General features: G+C 39.9%; 1 protein-coding gene across 1 annotated transcript; it reads left to right on the top strand.

Moving 5' to 3' along the window:
- Window positions 1-1953: 1953 nt before the first annotated feature.
- Window positions 1954-19158, top strand: LOC103799920 (contactin-associated protein-like 2; the record flags this gene model as incomplete). Its single annotated transcript, XM_009072275.1, has 3 exons — window positions 1954-2184; window positions 17125-17196; window positions 18959-19158. Coding segments are annotated over 3 exons (503 nt in total), but the record flags the coding sequence as incomplete, so codon positions are not given.
- Window positions 19159-19513: the final 355 nt, after the last annotated feature.

Raw genomic sequence — 19513 nt, 5'->3', positions numbered from 1 at the left:
GTGTAAGAGACTTAAATGTTGTATGTTAATCATTCCAGTATGATTGCAAAGACAGCAAAGGCACAGCTTAGTTCTTTGTGAAAACCAAGAAGCTGTTTTAATCATGCTCAAGATTTGACCAGTTTCCAGCAGTTTTCTCCCACTTCATGTTTAACATGTAACCCCGAAAAATAAAGCATTTTTGAAATGCCCCATGTGGTTCATAGCCTTGAAACTCCTTGTACATATCCCTGATGCAAAGCCCCCAGTACTTTTAGGAATATAGCACTGACATATGTATCATGGTAGTTTTTATGGACCCCCTTATCAACAGCTTAGACCTCATATAATTGATCCTGGTTTGATTAGAACTGAACACAGATACTTGAAAAATATTAGTAATGCATTTTTTAACAGTTATGGTTTTGGTTTTTTATTTTTATTTTTTGGTAACAAAATACAAACCCAGATGTGATTTGTTTCCCAGCTCATCCACAAGCACTTTCCCAGTTTCTCCTCATACCTCTCAAAAGAACCTTGTCTATCCCACCACATTTTTCCTTTCTTTCTTTTTTATGACACAGTTTTGTAACTTATGGACACTTTTTTTTCCCTGAAACGTTACTTTCTTCAAACCCTTATAATTGCTCCTATCTGAAAAGGTTGCATTTTAACAACATGGGGCTGCTCCCATTTCTCTGTCCCTGGGATGCTATCTTGCTTTGCTCAGCTCGATATGATTTTTTCCACCAACTTCAAGGGCCAGGCATTAACTTAGCTACTCAGGGAAAGGTGTTTGAAAGTGTCTTGGTGCCTCTGAAGCAATAGTCCTTGGTACAGCACAAACATGATGCTTCTATGTGTCCTTTTTGTTCTCTCTGTGCTACTAGAGAAGAAAGGAAGCTGAATTCCCCACTGCCATGTAAATATGATATTAGACACTACAATAAGGCTTTGAAATGTTAATACTCCTCTAGCACAGGCGGCTGACAGAGAGTGACAATTTTGTTTCTGTTGTGACTCGGTGTTGGAACAGGTCCTGGCAGAACTAAAACAGCTGGGAGCAGCCTGAAGGTTCCTGGATAGTAAGGGCATGTGTCACACTTTACATGATTTGGGGTCATCTTAACTGGTGTTTTAGAAGGGAGAAGCTACTTGGGGGCAACTCTGAGGGGCAACGGCTTCTTTAGAGTGGCAGCTAAGTCTCGTGCTCAGCACATGAATGCCATTGCCAGCTTGTCTGTCAGCCCATAGCAGTGAAGTGACTGGCAGCTGGATCTCAGCTGACGTAGCCCCAGTTGTGGAGGCACAGGAGCATGCACACTACTCCTCCCTCAGCCTGCTGGAGGGGTGGATGTGCTTCTGCCACCTCTCATCACTGCGGGAGAAGGAAGGAGACTGGAGATGGGTGGTTTTCCACCTCAGGCCAAAGGGATATGTGGTCCACTGGTGAAGGGATGCTTGGCTCCCTGGAGAAGGGGTGCTTGGTCCCCAGCAGAAGGAAGACTTGGTCTCTTGGTGAGGGGACACTTGGTCTGCTGGCAAGGAGGGGGACAGGAGTGACCAAGAGTGGTCCCTGCCCACTAAGAGGACCAGGCCAGGTTTAGGGAAGGGGTTCAGCTGGAGGGAGAGACATGACTGTCCCTTGGCCTTCTCTTTCACCACTCTTCTTGGGGGAAAAGATTTCTTTTCCTGGCCTGTTGTTCTTTGATGACTACTTGACTCACTCCTTCATGCCCGCCTTTTATTTTAATGATAGCATAGCAGTGAAACCGAGTCACGTCAAGGCCTGAAGGTTTCCAGCTTTAATCTGTAATGTGGTGTAAAGAAACCTGGCAGGGTCTGACACCATCTCAGTCTCCTTGAGAGAAGGACTTGGGAACTGAGCTCTCAGAATCAAGTGTTCAGATTAACTGTGCTTTCTGAAACAATTAACTGTTTTGATTAATTTTTTCCCACCTTAATTTCCCATAGAAATTGGGAAGATTGACCAAGATATATATAAATACAACACTCCAGGATTCACTGGCTGCCTATCAAGAGTACAGTTCAACCAGATTGCTCCACTCAAAGCAGCTCTGAGACCTACCAACACCTCCTCTCACGTCCACATCCAAGGAGAACTGGTGGAATCCAACTGTGGAGCATCTCCACTCACCATCCCACCAATGTCGGCTGCTACTGACCCGTGGCACTTAGACTCAGGTAAGCTGGGATTCATGTCACATTAGCTCAGTGGAGCAGTTCAGAGTAGAAATATGTCTGCCTACCTCTGTAAGAAAAAACAAAACTGAGAGAAAGCGATTGATAGGTGACTGTAGGGTTATAATCATGGTAGGAAATGCAAAGCTGGAATGGCAGAGATTTGCCACCACTTTTAAATGCATTTACAGGTACTTTCTTTGTCTTTTTGTTTTAAATATTCTGCTTTGTTTTCCTTTCCCATAAGTCTTACACTATTTGAATGTTGAGTTTTGACCTGGCTGCTGCAATAGAACTTTTTCTGTAGCATTGGGTATATAGTCAGCTAAAGGCTGCAAGCACATATAAACAAGGTACAGTAGGATTTAGTATGCTGTATTCTAAATAAGTGAGTATAATGCAGTCAGCTTCATGCAAAAAAAAAAAAAAAAAAAAGTAAATCTAATTTTAGGCTAAATACATTTATGTAAATTGCTGATTTGTTTTTGGAAATGTCTGCTTTCCTTAGGCCATGTTTAATGGGAAATCCCATTAGTCATGGTGGCATTCATCTTGTGCTGAAAATGCTGCAAAGCCAAAACAATTTGCTGATCCCAGCAATCATATACTGTGTTGTGACTGACAGTCCTAACTTTACCTTGTGCCTAACTTTAGAAGCTTTTTTTCTCTTTTGCTTCTGGAGTCTCAGGTATATACTTTTAAAAAAAAAATCTGTTCCCTTTAGCTTTTGCTTCTGGAGTCTCAGGTATATAATTTTAAAAAAAAATCTGTTCCCTTTATGTTTATAGGGTCAGGTGTATATTGACACCTCTCTTGTATTTTTTTCCTCATTCTGATTTCACTTGTAGGGTGTAAATGGGAACCTGTCCTGGCAAAGTTGGTGGGTTGACAGTGGGTGATATAAAATTAAAATGCTAGAGGACAAGAAACAATTAGTCTTCACCTGTTGTGTTTGGGGATGCCTCCTTCTGCCAGTTTTTATGAGAGGGAACAGGTATATATGTCTTTCTCAGAAGTACATGCCAAGGTCATAACTTTGGGGTTTGTAGTCTCTCCTTTTTTTTCTTGCAATGTCATGGAACTCCTTGCAGCATTTTCTTTCAGCTCTTCTTCAGTAGAGAAATAGGACAGATGTTTGTAAGGAGAGACAGATATTCCAGGGATGAGGACCCCAAACATTAATACAAGCAGTATCATGCTGTAAAACCTGTCATTCCCTCCTTGCTGCCATGCCATGCCATGCCATTGTAAGATTTCAGTATGTCTCTTCCATGTTTATAACATGCAATATCCTACTTGATTTTTTTCATCACAAACTAGTAGTCCCTTTCTTCTCTGAAGTTATCAGATCTGTTTGTAACTGAAGGTTGTGTTCTGTGCTCCTCTTTCTATAAAATCACATTTTTCAATGGATACCTCACTGGCTCATGTCTTTAAATAGTGTGCCATAAACGTTTTGAGGATGTACTGCTGCTCTGAATCTTGTGCAGCTAGTGGGTTTTGGTTGTTAATTTTTGTTGGTTAGTTTTGCTTACTCTTCATTTGACTGCAAGCTAGTAAAACACCGTGGTGAGATGTACTTAAGATATTTGCATTGTTCCTAATAGCTCCTGTAGTTCAAAGAAAGAGGTCCTGTTTGTCCTTGCCACATGCTATTATGCTTGTCCTTGCTTTGGCTCAGTCTTGTCTTATAAACTTTGTTGACCTGATAGATTATAATTTGCACTTTTTCCTCTGTATTAGTTGCGGTACTTGGTCACAAAGACAGCATGAAGGATATCAGGGAGCATACAGCATGCTATTAGGTGGGCTGAAGCTGTCTGTTAACTTCTGGCAGTAAAAAATAAATCTCATTGCCATAGTCAGACTTGACTGTTTCAAGTCATGGGCAGATGGACTGCAAGTGGTAATGATTAGCTGTAGTGAGACTGAGAGCTAGGGACCCCTCCAGTGATCCATAGCAGTAGAGAGAAAAGATCATATTGCTTCAAAGACTCCCAGTGAGGAACTGCTGTACACTGAGGGAAGCAACAGTGTCAGGTGAGTTATGGTAGAAAGAAACTTCATAGTAAGAGAATGGTGTTTCACTGATTCAGGAGTGAAAGGACATTCAGGTGTTGGTGGGCAAGACCTGACTTTTTCACTCTGGGTGACATTTCCATGATAGAGGAGGTATTGCAGCAACTCATTCATCAGTACCAGTAAGAACAACTCAGTCTTTGTGAAAGTATCTGCGGTGCTCTGACACAGCTAGTTCTGTTTCAGTCACAGGAAAATTATGTACTGTAGACTGTTTAACCTTGAGTTATCAAAGTCATGACCTGTAAGTCATCAAAATGATCTAATGAATAAAAATGTTTGTGTTTAGTTTCACTTTGCATTAGTAAATTGACAGTTTTTACTAAGGATTTTTTTATGTTTCCCAAACCCTACTGAAGACTTTCTAACACAAATCATGTTGAGAGAGAAAATGGAAGAATCAGAGGTGTAAGTAATGGGTCCCATTGGCTCCAGAGCTGGAATAGTCTCAGGAGTCTCAGTGTGAATTTACTCCTTCACTAAACTGGCTAAAGGGACAAAGACAAAAAGTTCTTTTGAAATTCACAGAAATACTTATAGTGATGATAAAGCAAAAGCCACTCTCATTTTGCAACAAAGAAATGGTTGCAAAGAGCATGGTTTTGAAAGCAGCAGTTACTATGTGCAGAGTTTCTCATTTCAAACATGTTTCTATTGGCAGTTTTTAGTGTTATGTCACCTATTTAATTTAAATCTTAAGAAAACATGAAAGTTGAGGATAGGTGGTTCATAGTGAAAAGAAAACAATCAGGAAAATTTTTGTGGGAAGTATCATATCGTTTAAATCTCATTCAGTGACAAACTCTCCACTCATCTTGATTCATACTTTGAGTCAATCTCAGGTTTGTAGCTTTGCTTCTCAAATACTGTGGAATTGAACTTTGAGGCTTGAAAAATGTCGTAGGAGGGGATTAAAAATAAGTGTTTAAATAGAACAGATACACCAGATGGGAAATGTAATGATTCTTTCACTTCTAGGCTGCAGTGCTAAATCAGACTGTACAGATAATTACTAGAAGTTAAGCAGGTTCTGCCTGATGGGTGACCTACATGAAATGTTTGCTTTAAACTCTTCTCTGTAGTTACTGCATGGACACCTCCTGCTAGCTGCAAAACATTTTGGATGCCATCAGAGAGGATAAAGGGAAAATCATAATGATACACATCACTTACTTGGCAGTTGACCTTTAGAGACTAGTTCAGGGATTTATCAGTAAGAAACCGTGTTGATTTGCTCCCCAGACAAACAGGCTGTACAGCTTCTCAGTTCACTGTCTTGCACTTTCTGTTAGCCCTGAATCCACATATATTTCACATTTACAATATTAGTTCTTTTTAAATTTCTTTGTCATTGTAGAAATCCTGCTTCCCTCCCTCCCCACCCCTATCTGGCATTTTGCCATGCTGCTAGGACATTATCTCAAACCATGATCTTGTTCAGCTTGTGAGTATTCTCACATGCATAGTCTTTTCCTGTTGCTATGGTGATCCTTTCTTGGTGGTGATGAAACACAGGAATTCAACAAGTCATTCTTTCCTAGAATGTGACTGTCTGGTGATTTAAAAGAAAAAAGTCAATAATCAAATCCAAGCAGGTCATCAGTATAGTTCCCTTCCTGTGTTTTCCTCCCATCAATATTATCTTTGTTCATGTCAGACAATCTAATTTGCCTTGGTTATGTCAAAAGGAGTGTAGAAAGAAGGCTAAAAAGAGCTTGATCAATGAACATACTATTTTAAAATTACGTGCTCTACCTTTAGGTATTGTCTGAACCCATTGAATTACCTGTCTGACATACATTTCAAAACAAAAGTTATAGTTGCATGCTTTTAACTATATTAAATAGATTAACACGTATCTTAATATCTACTACCGTTGCATATGTATAAAAATTTTATTATCTCTCAGTTCAAATTAGCTAAGATACATGTCACTGGTAGCTGACACCTTGGTCATTGTATAGAAGCAAACAGAAGCCCAAACATGATTGGTTTTGTGGTAAAAAACTCCCACACCTAAAATGCCTTGTACTAAAAATCAGAAGATGCATATTATTGGGGCAGCTTTGTTCAGTTTGTGGGTGTTTATACCTATGGTAAAGGTTCTGTAGTTTACTAATAAAATTTCACTTCCCAATTTTTCTTATTTATATATAAACATTTAAAGAAACCTACTACATGTATGTACCTCTCCATTTTAGGTAAAATATGCTCCAACTTGCCAAATTACCCAATCTTGAATTTAGTAAGAGTAGGAGACCCCAGAAGAGGCAAGGTGCATAAAATAGCTGACAAGCCATGCTTTAGCACTGCTAAGCTGCCATGGTACTATATAGCTGCAAGATGCATTTATTATGAGTATGAACAGAATGGCATTTAACACAGGATTTAGTTAAACCTATATTAGCTTCAACATATTAAAAACTAAATGAAGCAGGATTAAATGCCACATGTGCAATGTTCTTCCGAGTGGCATGACTTTTTTCTGGCTGTGCATATTTAAACCCTAAATGCTCTTTATTTTTTGTAGAAGGTGAAAGGTCTTGCCTTTTAAGAATCAACAGCTTACTTTGAAACCTATGTTGAGCATGTCTGGGAAAGGCATTGTATAAAGACATGTACCACTGTCCTCAAGATTAATACAGCTGCTTGCAGGATTCACTCCTTTTTTATTACAAATTTATCCCTCTTCCTTTAACAAGTGATGGCAGGAAAGAAGAGGAGAGTGCAGGATTGAATACTGGCCATATGATCTGTGCTCACCTAACTGGCCAACTAATTTCTTTGTTAACTGAAAGATAGCAGTCAATTTCTGGACTAAGAAAGTGCACTACTGTGCTACTGGTGACAGTGCTGGAGGTCACCTTCTGGATTCAGGCACCATCACCTGGGTTGCCATCTCACCCTCTGACCACTGATACCCACATCTCAAAGGGCAGAGTGGCAGCATCTGAGGAGAAGGCTGTGTACTGGTATGGATGTAGCTAGGAAGATGGGAAGTAGCTCTTGCCCTTGTCAAGGGCTTGTTACAAAAGACACAGTGGGAAGGAACAATCAAAAGGCATTACTTGCTGAAGGGTGTTAATGCAGCCCTCAAAGTGGTCTTAGGTCATAAACACATGAACAAAACACACTGCTCTTGGCCACAGACATTGAAAGAGTCCTATATGCATCAGTGAATCCTATAGCTGGGGGATTACACTCAGTGGTTACGTGTGGCACAGCACTCGTTCTAAGGGATGTCAGGGGAGCAGTGTCACTTCCTCAGGCTTCCTGCAAGGGCAGATGAGTCCGGACAGGAGGGACAGAGGAGGTGCACAACATTTGTTCATGATGCAGCCTTACATATCTAAATTGGATCTCCTAGGAGTTAGCAAAACTAGAAATAGGTATGAAGGCGGTTGCTAGAATAAAATGACCTTCCTCCTTTTTTCAAGCATAGCAAGCAGGATTAGCTACCTGTACTGCAATCAGAGGATGATGGTAGATTCTCTCTTCAGGCTTACTGATTACTCGAGGTGGTTGTTTGGGTTTTTTAATTAACATAGCATGTAAACATTGGGAGGCTGTCTGCAAGTAAGCTAGTTTCATATTTATACTCCTTATACAAGGGATGGAAGATGCACTTGCAACCTGCCCTGTGGGCCAACAGGTTCTTCCACTGCTAGATCTTGGTGTATTTCTCTGATTGTTTCCTCTGTTGAGGGCAACCAGCATTCATCTCCAGTTCTCTCAATATAAATATTCTCTCAGAAGTCCATGGCCTTGACCAGAGCTGTTTTCAAACAGGAAGGTGGCATCTTTCTCAGACAGTTGGGGATTAAGTCTAAAAGAAACTCATAGCTCACTTTCTAACCACTGAGTATTTCTTGAAGGCAAGAGGGTAAGTGGTAAACACAGAGATGCAATAGTTTCTAATTTTTTCCTCCCCATGGAGCAGCTAACAAGGAAGAGCATCTGTTTGAAATTTGTCACAATCAGTGCTTCATCCTTAAAGGGCTTAATTATGGTACTTGAATTACTGTAAATCTCTCTATTGATTTGAAATAAAAATGCCTTCCTCAGTCTCATCTAGTTCCTTTACACAATTATGCATAGCTTTCTCTTATCTTTAAGACTATAATTTCAGTGTGAAATTTCTGACACTCGTGTCTAGTGTATCAGACAGCTGACAGACTGCCAAGCTTGTAAATTCTTCTGGCATTCAATGAGAGACCAGTATTGTAGCTATATTTCATAAGCAGTGATTTGAATGTTAATGCTGCTACCTAACATGAAGACAAGGTGCTAAGATTAAAAGAGAGTCTTTTCCATTCTCTGCAAAGACTATATTTTCTCTGCAGGTAGTAGCCTTAACTAGGAACATAGAGATGGCATAAATTAGGGGGAAAATGTAGTAGAGAAGGAAGCATTTAGATGCCTGCCCACTTCATGTGGCTGCTTTCTTTTCCCTTTCCTTAGGCTGAAAAGCAGTTTACTTCTAGATTACAGTCAGGTCATTCCGGCTATTAAAGTTTATTTTAGATTTAAATTCTCCAATCTGACCCATTTCTCATTCCCACTCCAAGTCTTCCTCTTTTTTTCCTCTTTTTTTTTTAAACTGTCATAAGTTTACAGGTTTGTTTGCTATTCTTGATTGTTGGGATGGATTGGATGGGGAGAGAGGGAGCGTTTGTTTGCTCCTTTCACATATTCCCTCTGGGTCCATTATCAGTGATTAGCTATATACAGCTAAGCTTTGACCAGCACTTAACTCTGCTGTTCCTTTGAGAGCACTAAAGCATTTCATATTCTACATTAATTATAAAAGGAAGCATTTGTGAATATTCCTTAACAGGTGAAATGTAAGTGCTACTCATAAAATTTTCATGAAAGGGATAGCTTAGGCCAGCATGACTAATACACTAGCAGTTCTTGTCTGGAGTCATAGTGAGACCCAGAGTTGGACAGATGTTACTACCAGGAATTAAAAGACAAATGAGTTTAGGTCTTTGTTGGATGAGGGTGCTTTAATGTGCTGATGTAACTTGCTGAAGTTCAGCTATAGATAAGCACAATCCGAAAGCAATCCTCAATGTCTGCTCTGCTTTTACAATAAGGGATAAAATTGCATAGTATACGAGTACCAGACACTAATATTGTAAAGTGTCTTGCTTTCCCACTACTTTGTACAATTACCTGCTTGTGTGCAAAAGAAAGTGTGAAACTTACTGCTGGGAAATGACCATACAAAGGAGGAAGCAGGGAAGAATCACCTAACCCATCCCAACAGACAGTGCAGGAATGATTTTCCTGTTTTGTATTTCAACCAGGACTGACTGGGGGAGTTTAAGCTGCAAGAATGGGTCTCCTAATAAAGCACAAGTTTTTCTGTCCCTATGCTAGGAAGATTGCTTTTCAAGACCGAAAGAAACATATTGTAGTACTCAATGCAAGCCATTCATAGAATTCCATTTCCTCCTCTCCTTAGTTGTATGGTCATCAAAGTTCACCTGCAGAAGGCAATTAAAGGGCTAATGTGATTCAGAAAATTAAAGGGCTTCTGTGATTCAGAAACAGCAGACTTGACTGATTGTATTGTCGACTCTGGTGTCTAGTGTTGAGAATTTGCATTGTCCCAGTTCATTGACCATGGATCATTCACTTCACTTTTCTTCCAGCGCTGCCATTGTTCATTGTTGACATTTCCCTTGTTCACTCCTCAAATCATGCTTTTTTTTACAGAAACATCCAACAACTCTTTGTTCTATAATCCCCACTTACTTTCCCACACTGTCCCAGGTGTTTTGCATACAGAAGGACTGCTCTGTTAATGTTTCTATTAAGCAATCATTTCAGAGGGTTTTTTTTAATTTATACTCATTTCACATCGGAATGAAAGGACAAGATTGGAGAGCCTTCACACCAAAAATATAAAACCACACATTTTGTGTTTTACACACATGTAAATCTCTGTGCATGTCTGTCTCTCTCTCAGCAGAATTCACCAGTAGCTGTCATAAAAAGCACTTAAGATTCAGTGAGAAATTCTTAGGAAAAAAATTATTTAGCCTTTCAAAATTTTTGGATCTAACAGAATATACCTGACAAAACTTAAACTAAGTAATTGGTCCAAATAGCACTAATGTGTTGGAGGACTTCTTGTCCTTTATTTTGGGTTTGTTTCCTCCCTATCACCCCCAGTCAAGAAGGTTGCAAAGGATTGAAGAAATTAGTGAATTTTGATCTAATATTGAGATTTACATTTTCCGAATAATTTGTGTTATTTCCGACAGAGAGAAGAAGATGACATTTTTCAAGTGAAAAGCCCTAATTTTTCCCTCTAAGCTGCATGTCTGTTCTGGTAGTTACAGAATTGCTTTGTGGGTGTACATTTTCCAATATCCTGTAACTCATACTAAAAAAATTGTCTGCGACTGTGAAGACTTATATTTCCATAAAGACAGAAGAATGGTTCATAATAGGGATGTATTTGTAACCAGCTAACACTACAGTTGAGAAATCTCTAAAAATTCAAGGAGTAATGATTACAAAAAGGTGGTTTTGTTCTAGCATTCTATATGGGGTCAAACAATATGGTTAATAATACGTTTTAAATATTTTGTGGTGGAGTAAGTGTGAAGTTGGGTTTTTTTTTAACTTGGAGGTGTTTAATATGAAAAATAACTTCAGACAAATTCTCAGTTCTATACTTAACCTGATGTCAGTGAGACTCTAAGTAAAGTCTGTTAACAGAGTTTAATGTTGAACAGTCCTCCCTCAGATTCTGCTCCCAAATGCCTAGAAAAGCAAGAGTAGGGGTAGTTTTCCTCCTTTCTCAATTTTCAGCTTGAAGAAGTAAGAAAAAAATAGACATATTAATTTTAAAAATAAAAAGATAGGAATTTTTAATACAGAATTTGCCCTGGCAGCATAAAAAGACATAGCATTTTTAATACTGCTTCAGATTTTTTCTTTTGCTGAATTGCTGCAGTTTACTTGTCATGATAGCTCTTCACAGAGCCAACCTCAGGAAGACAGCAGTGGGTGGGATGGGAACAGGCAGTGGGATGAGCAAGAAAGGGCCATTGCACTCTAAGGGTTGTGATGTTCATCTTTGATGTAGGGCTGTGTAATGGAGTTGTTTACTCCTGCTCCATCATTTCTCTGTGTGTGTTTACAGTTTCACTCGTAATCCAGTCCCTTTAGGAAGAGGAATATGACTGTGACTGCACATTAGTTTCTATTACCAAGAGTCAAGCAATTAGTTTCTGTACTTACAGTCTGTAATAAGGAGTGCTCTGTAATTTCAAACCACAGCAGTACAGTCTCACCTGACTGGCGAACTTGACATAATTTGACAAAGTGCAACCAGAGAGCTTGCTTTTGTTTTTCCTCTCTGTGATGGTCCTATGGAGAAACAGATTAGTGAATGGATCAAGTGTCCAACACTTTCTCATAACCCTAGCATTTGCTCTCTTTGCAAGCTCAATGCTTGGATGCCTGGCTGCAAAAGAGAGTTAGGAAGAAGAAGTTACAGTTCACATCTTTTATTTTGTTCTCTCATTGTTCTAATCAATGTCTTGATTAATGGGGGTTTTATATACCTTGTGTTCACCAGATCCAGTGGTTCTGATTGCTTCTCTGGTTCATATTTATGTGGAAACCCAACTGGTCTTAATAATGGGAGAATACCTGTCAAAATTGTGAGCATCCGCTTTAGCTGGAAGGTCACAGCAGCCTTGTGACACGCTAGGTCTAGGCTGAACAAACTCAGTTTCCAGCATTTCACAGGTTTCAACCATTGTTTGTTTTAGATCTGTGATCACTCCCACCCTTCCTTTTTTCAAGGAAATCTAAATTGTATCTTCCATTGTAGTGTGGTATATTTTAACTTAGATTTGCCCACTCAGTACAAAAAAATTTGTTTACAATCTTGCTTCCAGTGACTTACATGTAACACTCCTGGTAGTGTACATCAAGAGGAGATTTGCCTTTTTATTTTGTACTTCTCAGTACTGCACTCTACCTGAAAAGTCTCCCCATTAGTTTTGGGTTTCCCCTTGCCTTTACTGAATAGCCTTTTGGTCATTTCTCTGCCCACACTGATTTTCTGGACTACTTTTCTGCTTTAACAGGGTGATTTTGTATGTCAGTTTTGTGTATTTGCAAAAGGCTTTTATGTGGGATCCATTGTAAAAAACTTTGCTTCTGAACATGGCAGATGCCAAACCACGCCTACTATAATGAAGCAAAATTATAATTCACTCAGTTAAATCAAGCAAATCTATCATCTTTAACATGTAATCCTAATTATAGGCTGTTTATCCAGTGCTGTCTCCTGTCTCCATTCATTCAGGGCTGCTGTATTGCAGCTGGCTGTGGCAATGACCATGCTTAGCATGCCAAATGATGGTAGGTTTTCTTCTGCATTTTTGTGGTCATCTAAAATTTCCAATGTCATTAAAACGATGGCCAAAACATGGATTTTGCCTGCAGTCAGTCTTTAATCTTTTAGTTGGTGCAGTTTCTTTAATCCCATTTGCCCTGAGACTAATAGCAGAAATTGACAAGTGCAAAACAGAAGTTCAGACTCTCTGTTTATTGAAACTGGCCTTGCAAACAACAGCCTGTGAAAGAAAGAGAAAGCAAAGTATGCTGTGTCCTTTTACAGCTGTTAAGTTTATGTTAGCTTCAGGATGGTGGTGTTTGAAGCAAACCCAGTGACCTACTGTGGGAAGACAGGGTGTAAAGAACAGCATCACCCAGCTTGGATTCTGAGAAGAACCAGATGAAGTGATGTTCATAAGCCATAGAAGCTTAGTACTGGTACAGTGCAGTCCATCCCTACACTAGCTGTAGGTTTTGGAAGAATCTTTGGTGTGTCCTGACAGCAAACTGATGGCTCTGTGCCACAGCTGTGTGAGCAGAGGATTTCATGGAGCTGGCAACACGTTTCTTGGGTCAATATGTAACTTTTCCAGGATAGATTAAAAAGCTCTTTGCTCTGTTCTTCATGTTTTGATTCACACAAGTGAGACCCTGGCTACTCAGAGCAACCTAGGGATGATTCAGTAAAAAACTGCTAGGCTAAAGAGTAACAGTCCCCAAACCAGAGGGCAACCTTTCCAGACCATGTAATAAAGGAAAACCAAATACCCCTATTCATGGCCTCAGCTCACAAATAAGTTGCATGGTGTGTAGACCAAAACTGCAGTAACACCCATCTTACATTACATTCACAGCCCACTTGCTGTACAGAGGGGCTTTGCAGGGTGACTGCATAGTGTAACTGCAGCTCTGTGGCACTTGTTTGCTGTGAACAGGTCATGATTGGAAGCTGTCAAGGTACAAGTATCAAGCAGTGAAAAATGGCTTGGCGACACATGTAGTTAGAATTAATATCACAGCGGCAGTGGAAGAATCTGAACAGGAAAGAGATGTTCCCAGCTGTGTAGAGAAATGAAGGCACACACTTGTCCATTATCATCTCACCCTGTACTTCATCTGCATATGATAGCCATATGACCTAGTAATTCCACTGTGATCTGGATTCCCATGAAACTTGAGAGGCACTAGTAACAATATTAATTTTATCTGAGCCATCATTTTAAAACATTTATGGAGTTACTCTTTACAATCTGTGAACAGCACTCTATAGTTTTCTGTGCTTTAACAGAGCATCAGTATTACTGCAGTCCCTTTGTCAGCCTGTTCTAACATGTTCTTTCTTCATTTAGTTCCTGAATTTCAGCAGCAATGGAAGAAAGATTCTCGTTAGTTGTCTTCTTGGCAAAGTTGTTTAATATTGCCAAGGAATATTAGTAAGTAGTAAGGTCAGAGAGGAATCATCATGTGTTTGAATGATGTGAGTGCAATCTGAAATACCTGCATTTGGTGCCTGTTGGGGACAGTCCTCTGTTAAGCTCACCTTGGAGGGTCGAGGAATGTGCCCTCATGTTCTCTTCTGACTAATTGCTGTGGCAGGAATTACCCTTTTGCAGTTCTTAGACCTCTGGTCTGTAGCTATTTCTGATCATTTGAGAAGCTACTGCTGCCCAAAAGGATTTCAAGGGAACTTCCCCTTAAAAAAAGAAAGTAATTAGTTGATTTCTTCCTCCTCTATCCATCTGTAGTAACACCAAGTGAAAAAAAATTCATGTAAATACTTTTTCAGCAAAATATATTCTATAACCCCACATTTGGCTGAGCTTTTAGTTAGCCAAAAAAATACCCGTAATATACAAGCAGATCTCTTGCTGACACAAGAGTAATAGAACAGGAATTCATGAATTATGATGATAATATTGCCATACAATATTATTGCCAACACTGCCACAGGTGCTTTAAAAAAAAGATTCACCAAAGTCTAAGCTCAGTTTTTTCACTACAGCACTCCTGGCTCTCCAACAGTTGCAGCAGGGCACAACTTAGCCAATCTGGTGAACTCTTGCTGAAATACACTGTCCCCTGCCCCAGACACATGTTCCTGTTTCCTTTTTGTCAGAGATGAGAGTCTCAGAGTGAATCACATCTGCTTATTGATCCAATGGACACCTCCTCCTGAGTGTGTACAATGACTAGGTGCAATGGAAAGCAGCTTTGGATGGAGGCAGAGTCCAGTCCTAGCAGCAGCTCTCACACAAGATCAAGGATGTAGCTTCACATCCTGCTTCGTGTTCTTCATTATCCTGCAGTGTACTTCAGTGGCTGTTGAACATCATAAACTCTGGTGTTCATTTTCCAGGAATCCCTTGTAGCATAGCTGTTTTGATGTGGCAGGCTGGGAGGGATCATGCTGCCATGAACAGCAGCTTTCCTCTTTCTTCACACTTCACTAGTGCCATGGTCCTTGAAATAACCTTGTAAAGGAAGATAAAATATAATATTCATTTGTAAAGGAAGTAGGAACTGTGACCATTGCCAATTTTCAGATTTCTTGTGTGAGGACACAGGAGACCAACTCAACCAAGTTACTTGTTAACCAAGGAACTGTTAACTGCCTGTGGTGCTGCTCCTATGGCAAGAGCCTCCTTTGGGATTAGAATGGCAGAGAGCAATTCTTTGCAATTTGGCAAACTGATGCTTTTCACGTAGTATTATTTGGCTTTTGGAGTTTCCTTGAGATGCAGGGAAGGCAGATTTAAAGCTAGGGTGTATTTTCCTACTGCCAACCCTTCACTTTTAGCACTGCAAGGATGTTATTATGGACCCTGTGCCAAAATGTCTTCGTTAATGGCCCTGCACAGTTCTTTGGTGTAAAATCCACGGATACAGAACCAGGTATTTATTTAGAATTTTTAGCCTGGTTTGTTTCAGAGAGGTGCAGAAGAAAGTTTTCAGAAGCCAGAGCACCAACAAATGTCAAAGGCACAATAGCTGCTGGCAAAAATTGCTGGACAGGCCCCATCCACTGAGCCCTGAGAAATGTGCCCTTGTTTGTCCCAGAGGCGACTAGCCAAAAACTAGCTGCTGAACACACAGCTGGTTCAACTCTCTCCCAGAGTAGGTACACAGAAGGCTACTCTAGCCCCAAACTCTTTTCAGGCCACGTGGCAAGCTGAAGCTATTCATTCTTTTGTGCAGCTGCTTTACAATACAAAAGGAACTTTATTATGAATTTTACTCCATGCTAACAGAAAGACTGTTCAATTCCTTTAGCCAGTTTTTGGGTATACTGAATGCATCACTGGCTTGTAAAGACAACTGATTATTTTAATGCAATATCACCTAATCCATCATGCAAGGAAAATACATCAAGCAAGGAAAATACACCTGGATTTTAAATACTGACCTGAGAAGTAATGTATACCCTCGATTATTTTAACTCTCTCCAGTTAAGTACTTCTAGCAACATTATTTCAAAATCAATGCAGTAGTCCAGTGGCAAAGGAGGAAATGATTGCAAACCACTCACCTACGTCCCTGGGCTTGCTTAGTCATTACAGTGTCTAGTTGCTTTGTCTGATTATGAAGAAAATGCTGATTATAAGTTTAATTGATGAGATTGCCTTTGAAAGTGATGTTTTCTGGAGGTTAAAACCAAGGCTACCATCCAAATTCTACTTTAAACCTGTGCTGATTCCTTCATCCAGTTCTGCTGCAAGGAGTCTCTCCTTTTTAGGTCGCTGGCAGGTGAGCGCTGGTACATATGACGGTGTTTCCTCTCCTCATCTGTCTGCTGGAGGCTTTCTTCCCCTATGGGCTCTTCTGCCTGCCATGGCTCAGCTCCTCCAACTCAGTCTTTGTTTCTCAGCTCCAAGACACCTCCTGCAGTGGCTAAGCTGACATGCTGGGCTTTCTCTTAGAGTAGCAAAGGTGCTGGCATGTGCTCCTTTGGGTAACTGCTCTCTGGTTCTGACCGACAGAAGATGCAGCCCCTCTCTTACCTTGGGCTGTGCAGCAGCAAAAAGGATGACAGTTTTTCTTTCAAAGAGCTTGCAGTTGTATGCAATGGTGGTCACAGAATCCTGGAAACCTCTGAAGCCTTTAATGGATTGCAGTGACGAAGGCAAAAATCTCTAATAATAGCTATGATGACACACTTTTAAAAGAAAGGGGGTTGCTTGGTTTTCTGTTAACTTACCATTTAAAACTTACTGAATTGATGTTAGTAAAGTGGCAAAGTGACCTCCTGTATTGACAGCAGCCCTTACCAAGAGTACCTCCTTTATTTTAATTTTACTGTTGTTAAGAGGAGGAGACACATAGTTCTGAGAGATTAAAGAATAGTGAAATATTTTTTTTCTTTTATTCTTCTTTAGATAAATATCTAGAGATCGCAATTTTCTTTAAATTGTATCTGAGGATGTTGGATATATTTCTGAATTTCATACAGAAATTTCACTGCTATTACAACATGAATCTTTAATTCCCTGTTTACAGCGAGTGCTGATTTCCCTTACAACGGTCAAGCTATAGGAGATGGAGTTAACAGAAACTCTGCTATTATTGGAGGTAAGAAAACTGTCTATTTTTCTAACATACTTTGCAGTATGATTCTGATGGCTGAATTGCAGTTAGTAACATGTTCAAGCTATTTGTGAAGAGCTGACTATGTGGGAAAACAACATTTGAACAAAGTTAAACAGAAATTTGTGTAAATCTGTTCAGACACATAGTCCTAGTTTGTTTTTGCTTAGTTTGTCTCCTCAGATTCAGTTTTAACCAAATCAAAATACTGATATTCATAATCCACATATTAAGCATCCATGTGGGAAGCTATTTTGCAGGAGTTACTTACATGAACAGAGTAATTAATTTATATGAAATAGGATGGACACCTTTCCAGTTATGGCAGAATCAACATGAATTTATGTCAAACACTATCTACTCTGCCCTTGACAAAAATTCCTCATGATCTTGCCTTGGGTTTTAGGAACCAAGTTCTGCTATAACTTATGTGCTGGAGAGTCCCCCCAGTATGGTAGGTAATGTTAAGTAATGCCAGAATTGGAACTTTGAATTAGCATTCCATTGAAAATATTCTGGCCACCTGCCTCCTGAAAAAATGATCCTGATTAATTTTATGTACATGTGCAATTTTATCTGTCCTGCCCCATAGTGCAAAAGGGTTGCACCATAACTATCCTGGGAGAACTTTACCACTTCATCCAATTCTGAAGGCATATATATAAAAATAAATAATCAAATTTAAGATCAGCCTGCTAGCTTTCAGCCAGTTCTAAATGCTTATAAAATGGTGTACTGGTAGTGGGTTTTGTCATGTAGAGCAACACTGAGTATAGTAGTATATGCCATCTGATGGAATTTCTTGATTTTCCTCAAGGGTCTATGTTTCCATATCCAAGTTTAGAATAGTTGCTTTAGTTTTGATCTGCTATGTTATTTTTCCTTTCTCATCTATATTTTTATTTTTATTATTACTTACAACTTTTCCTTAAGACTCTGAAATTTTACAATACTAGAAAGACAGCACTGCATTCCTCAGAAAAATCTAGGTCACACCTGAACAGTCTCTGTCCAATGCCTTGGTTAACCTAAAGTGGCATAACATAATTCTGGCTGATTACAAGATATTTTTAACCTGAGAATTTCATAACATCATCCTGGAAGATCCTTATGCCTGAGGAGAAGGGCCAAAGAAGGAACAGTGCACTTTTATCAAATAGATACCTATACCAAAGAGGATAACATTCATGAGACTTCTCCATAACAGGGATGAATCCCAAATAGACCATTGCAAGGAGAGCAATTAAGGATAGAACTGATAATAAAACAGTTACATCTGCAGTTATGTGGAGCCAATGCCTAGTGGGTGGAGTGAGCCAACAGTGAGCCAAGCCAATTTTCGAGGATATGTTGAGGCACGTATTGAGGTCTTTACAGCCATTGACTAGAAAGTGTACATCAGACTCCATCTTCAAAGAGCTGCCCAGGCCATGATATATCACCATTTTACCTCACTGTTTTGAGACATGCTCTGCCTCATGGTCCGCAAAGATCAGATCTGTAAGTAGGTATTAATGCTGAAGTTTCACTGTGGGATGAAAGTCATTAGCAGACTTCATTGAGTAACATTTTATATATAGTGAGAACTATATACAAATATTAGACTGGCGGAAACCAATCAACCGTGGTGATGCCTAACTGCCTGAGCGGCTTCAGCTCAGCTCAGAGGAGTTTTGAGATCCTTTCTTTGTGTCGAAATCTGTAATTGGTCTCGCTAATGGCATCTTTTCTTTCCTCCTGTGTGTAGGCGTCATCGCAGTGGTGATCTTCACCATCCTCTGCACCTTGGTGTTCCTGATTCGCTACATGTTCCGTCACAAGGGAACCTATCACACCAACGAGGCCAAAGGGGCAGAGTCAGCTGAGAGCGCTGACGCTGCCATCATGAACAATGACCCCAACTTCACGGAGACCATAGACGAGAGCAAGAAGGAATGGCTTATCTAAGCCCATGGGGATGGGGCCTGGGGTGGGATATGAGCTGGGCCAGGGTGGGACTGGGATGACTCTTGCAGTGGAGAGAGAACACTCTGTGTCGGACGCTTGAGCACACATAGGATAAAAAGATCAGCACAACTGGAGGAGCAAGTGACAGGAAAATACCACTGAGACTGGAGAAAAAAAAATCTCAAGCATTTAAGAAAAAATATTTTTTAATATTTATTTACAGCAAATTTCCCCTTCTGTATCCAAACAACTACAACAAAGAGTAGTTTTGCAGCTTCAACACTGGTTACAATTTTCAGTAATACCTGTCTATTTCTCTGTGTGTTTAGAGATGTTTTGGATACCTGCAACAAGA

The sequence above is a fragment of the Acanthisitta chloris genome, unplaced genomic scaffold (assembly GCF_000695815.1).
Source record: "Acanthisitta chloris isolate BGI_N310 unplaced genomic scaffold, ASM69581v1 scaffold19203, whole genome shotgun sequence".
Taxonomy (NCBI): Eukaryota; Metazoa; Chordata; class Aves; order Passeriformes; family Acanthisittidae; genus Acanthisitta; species Acanthisitta chloris.
Note: the sequence above shows the minus strand (reverse complement) of the source record. Positions and strands in the feature narration are given on the sequence as shown.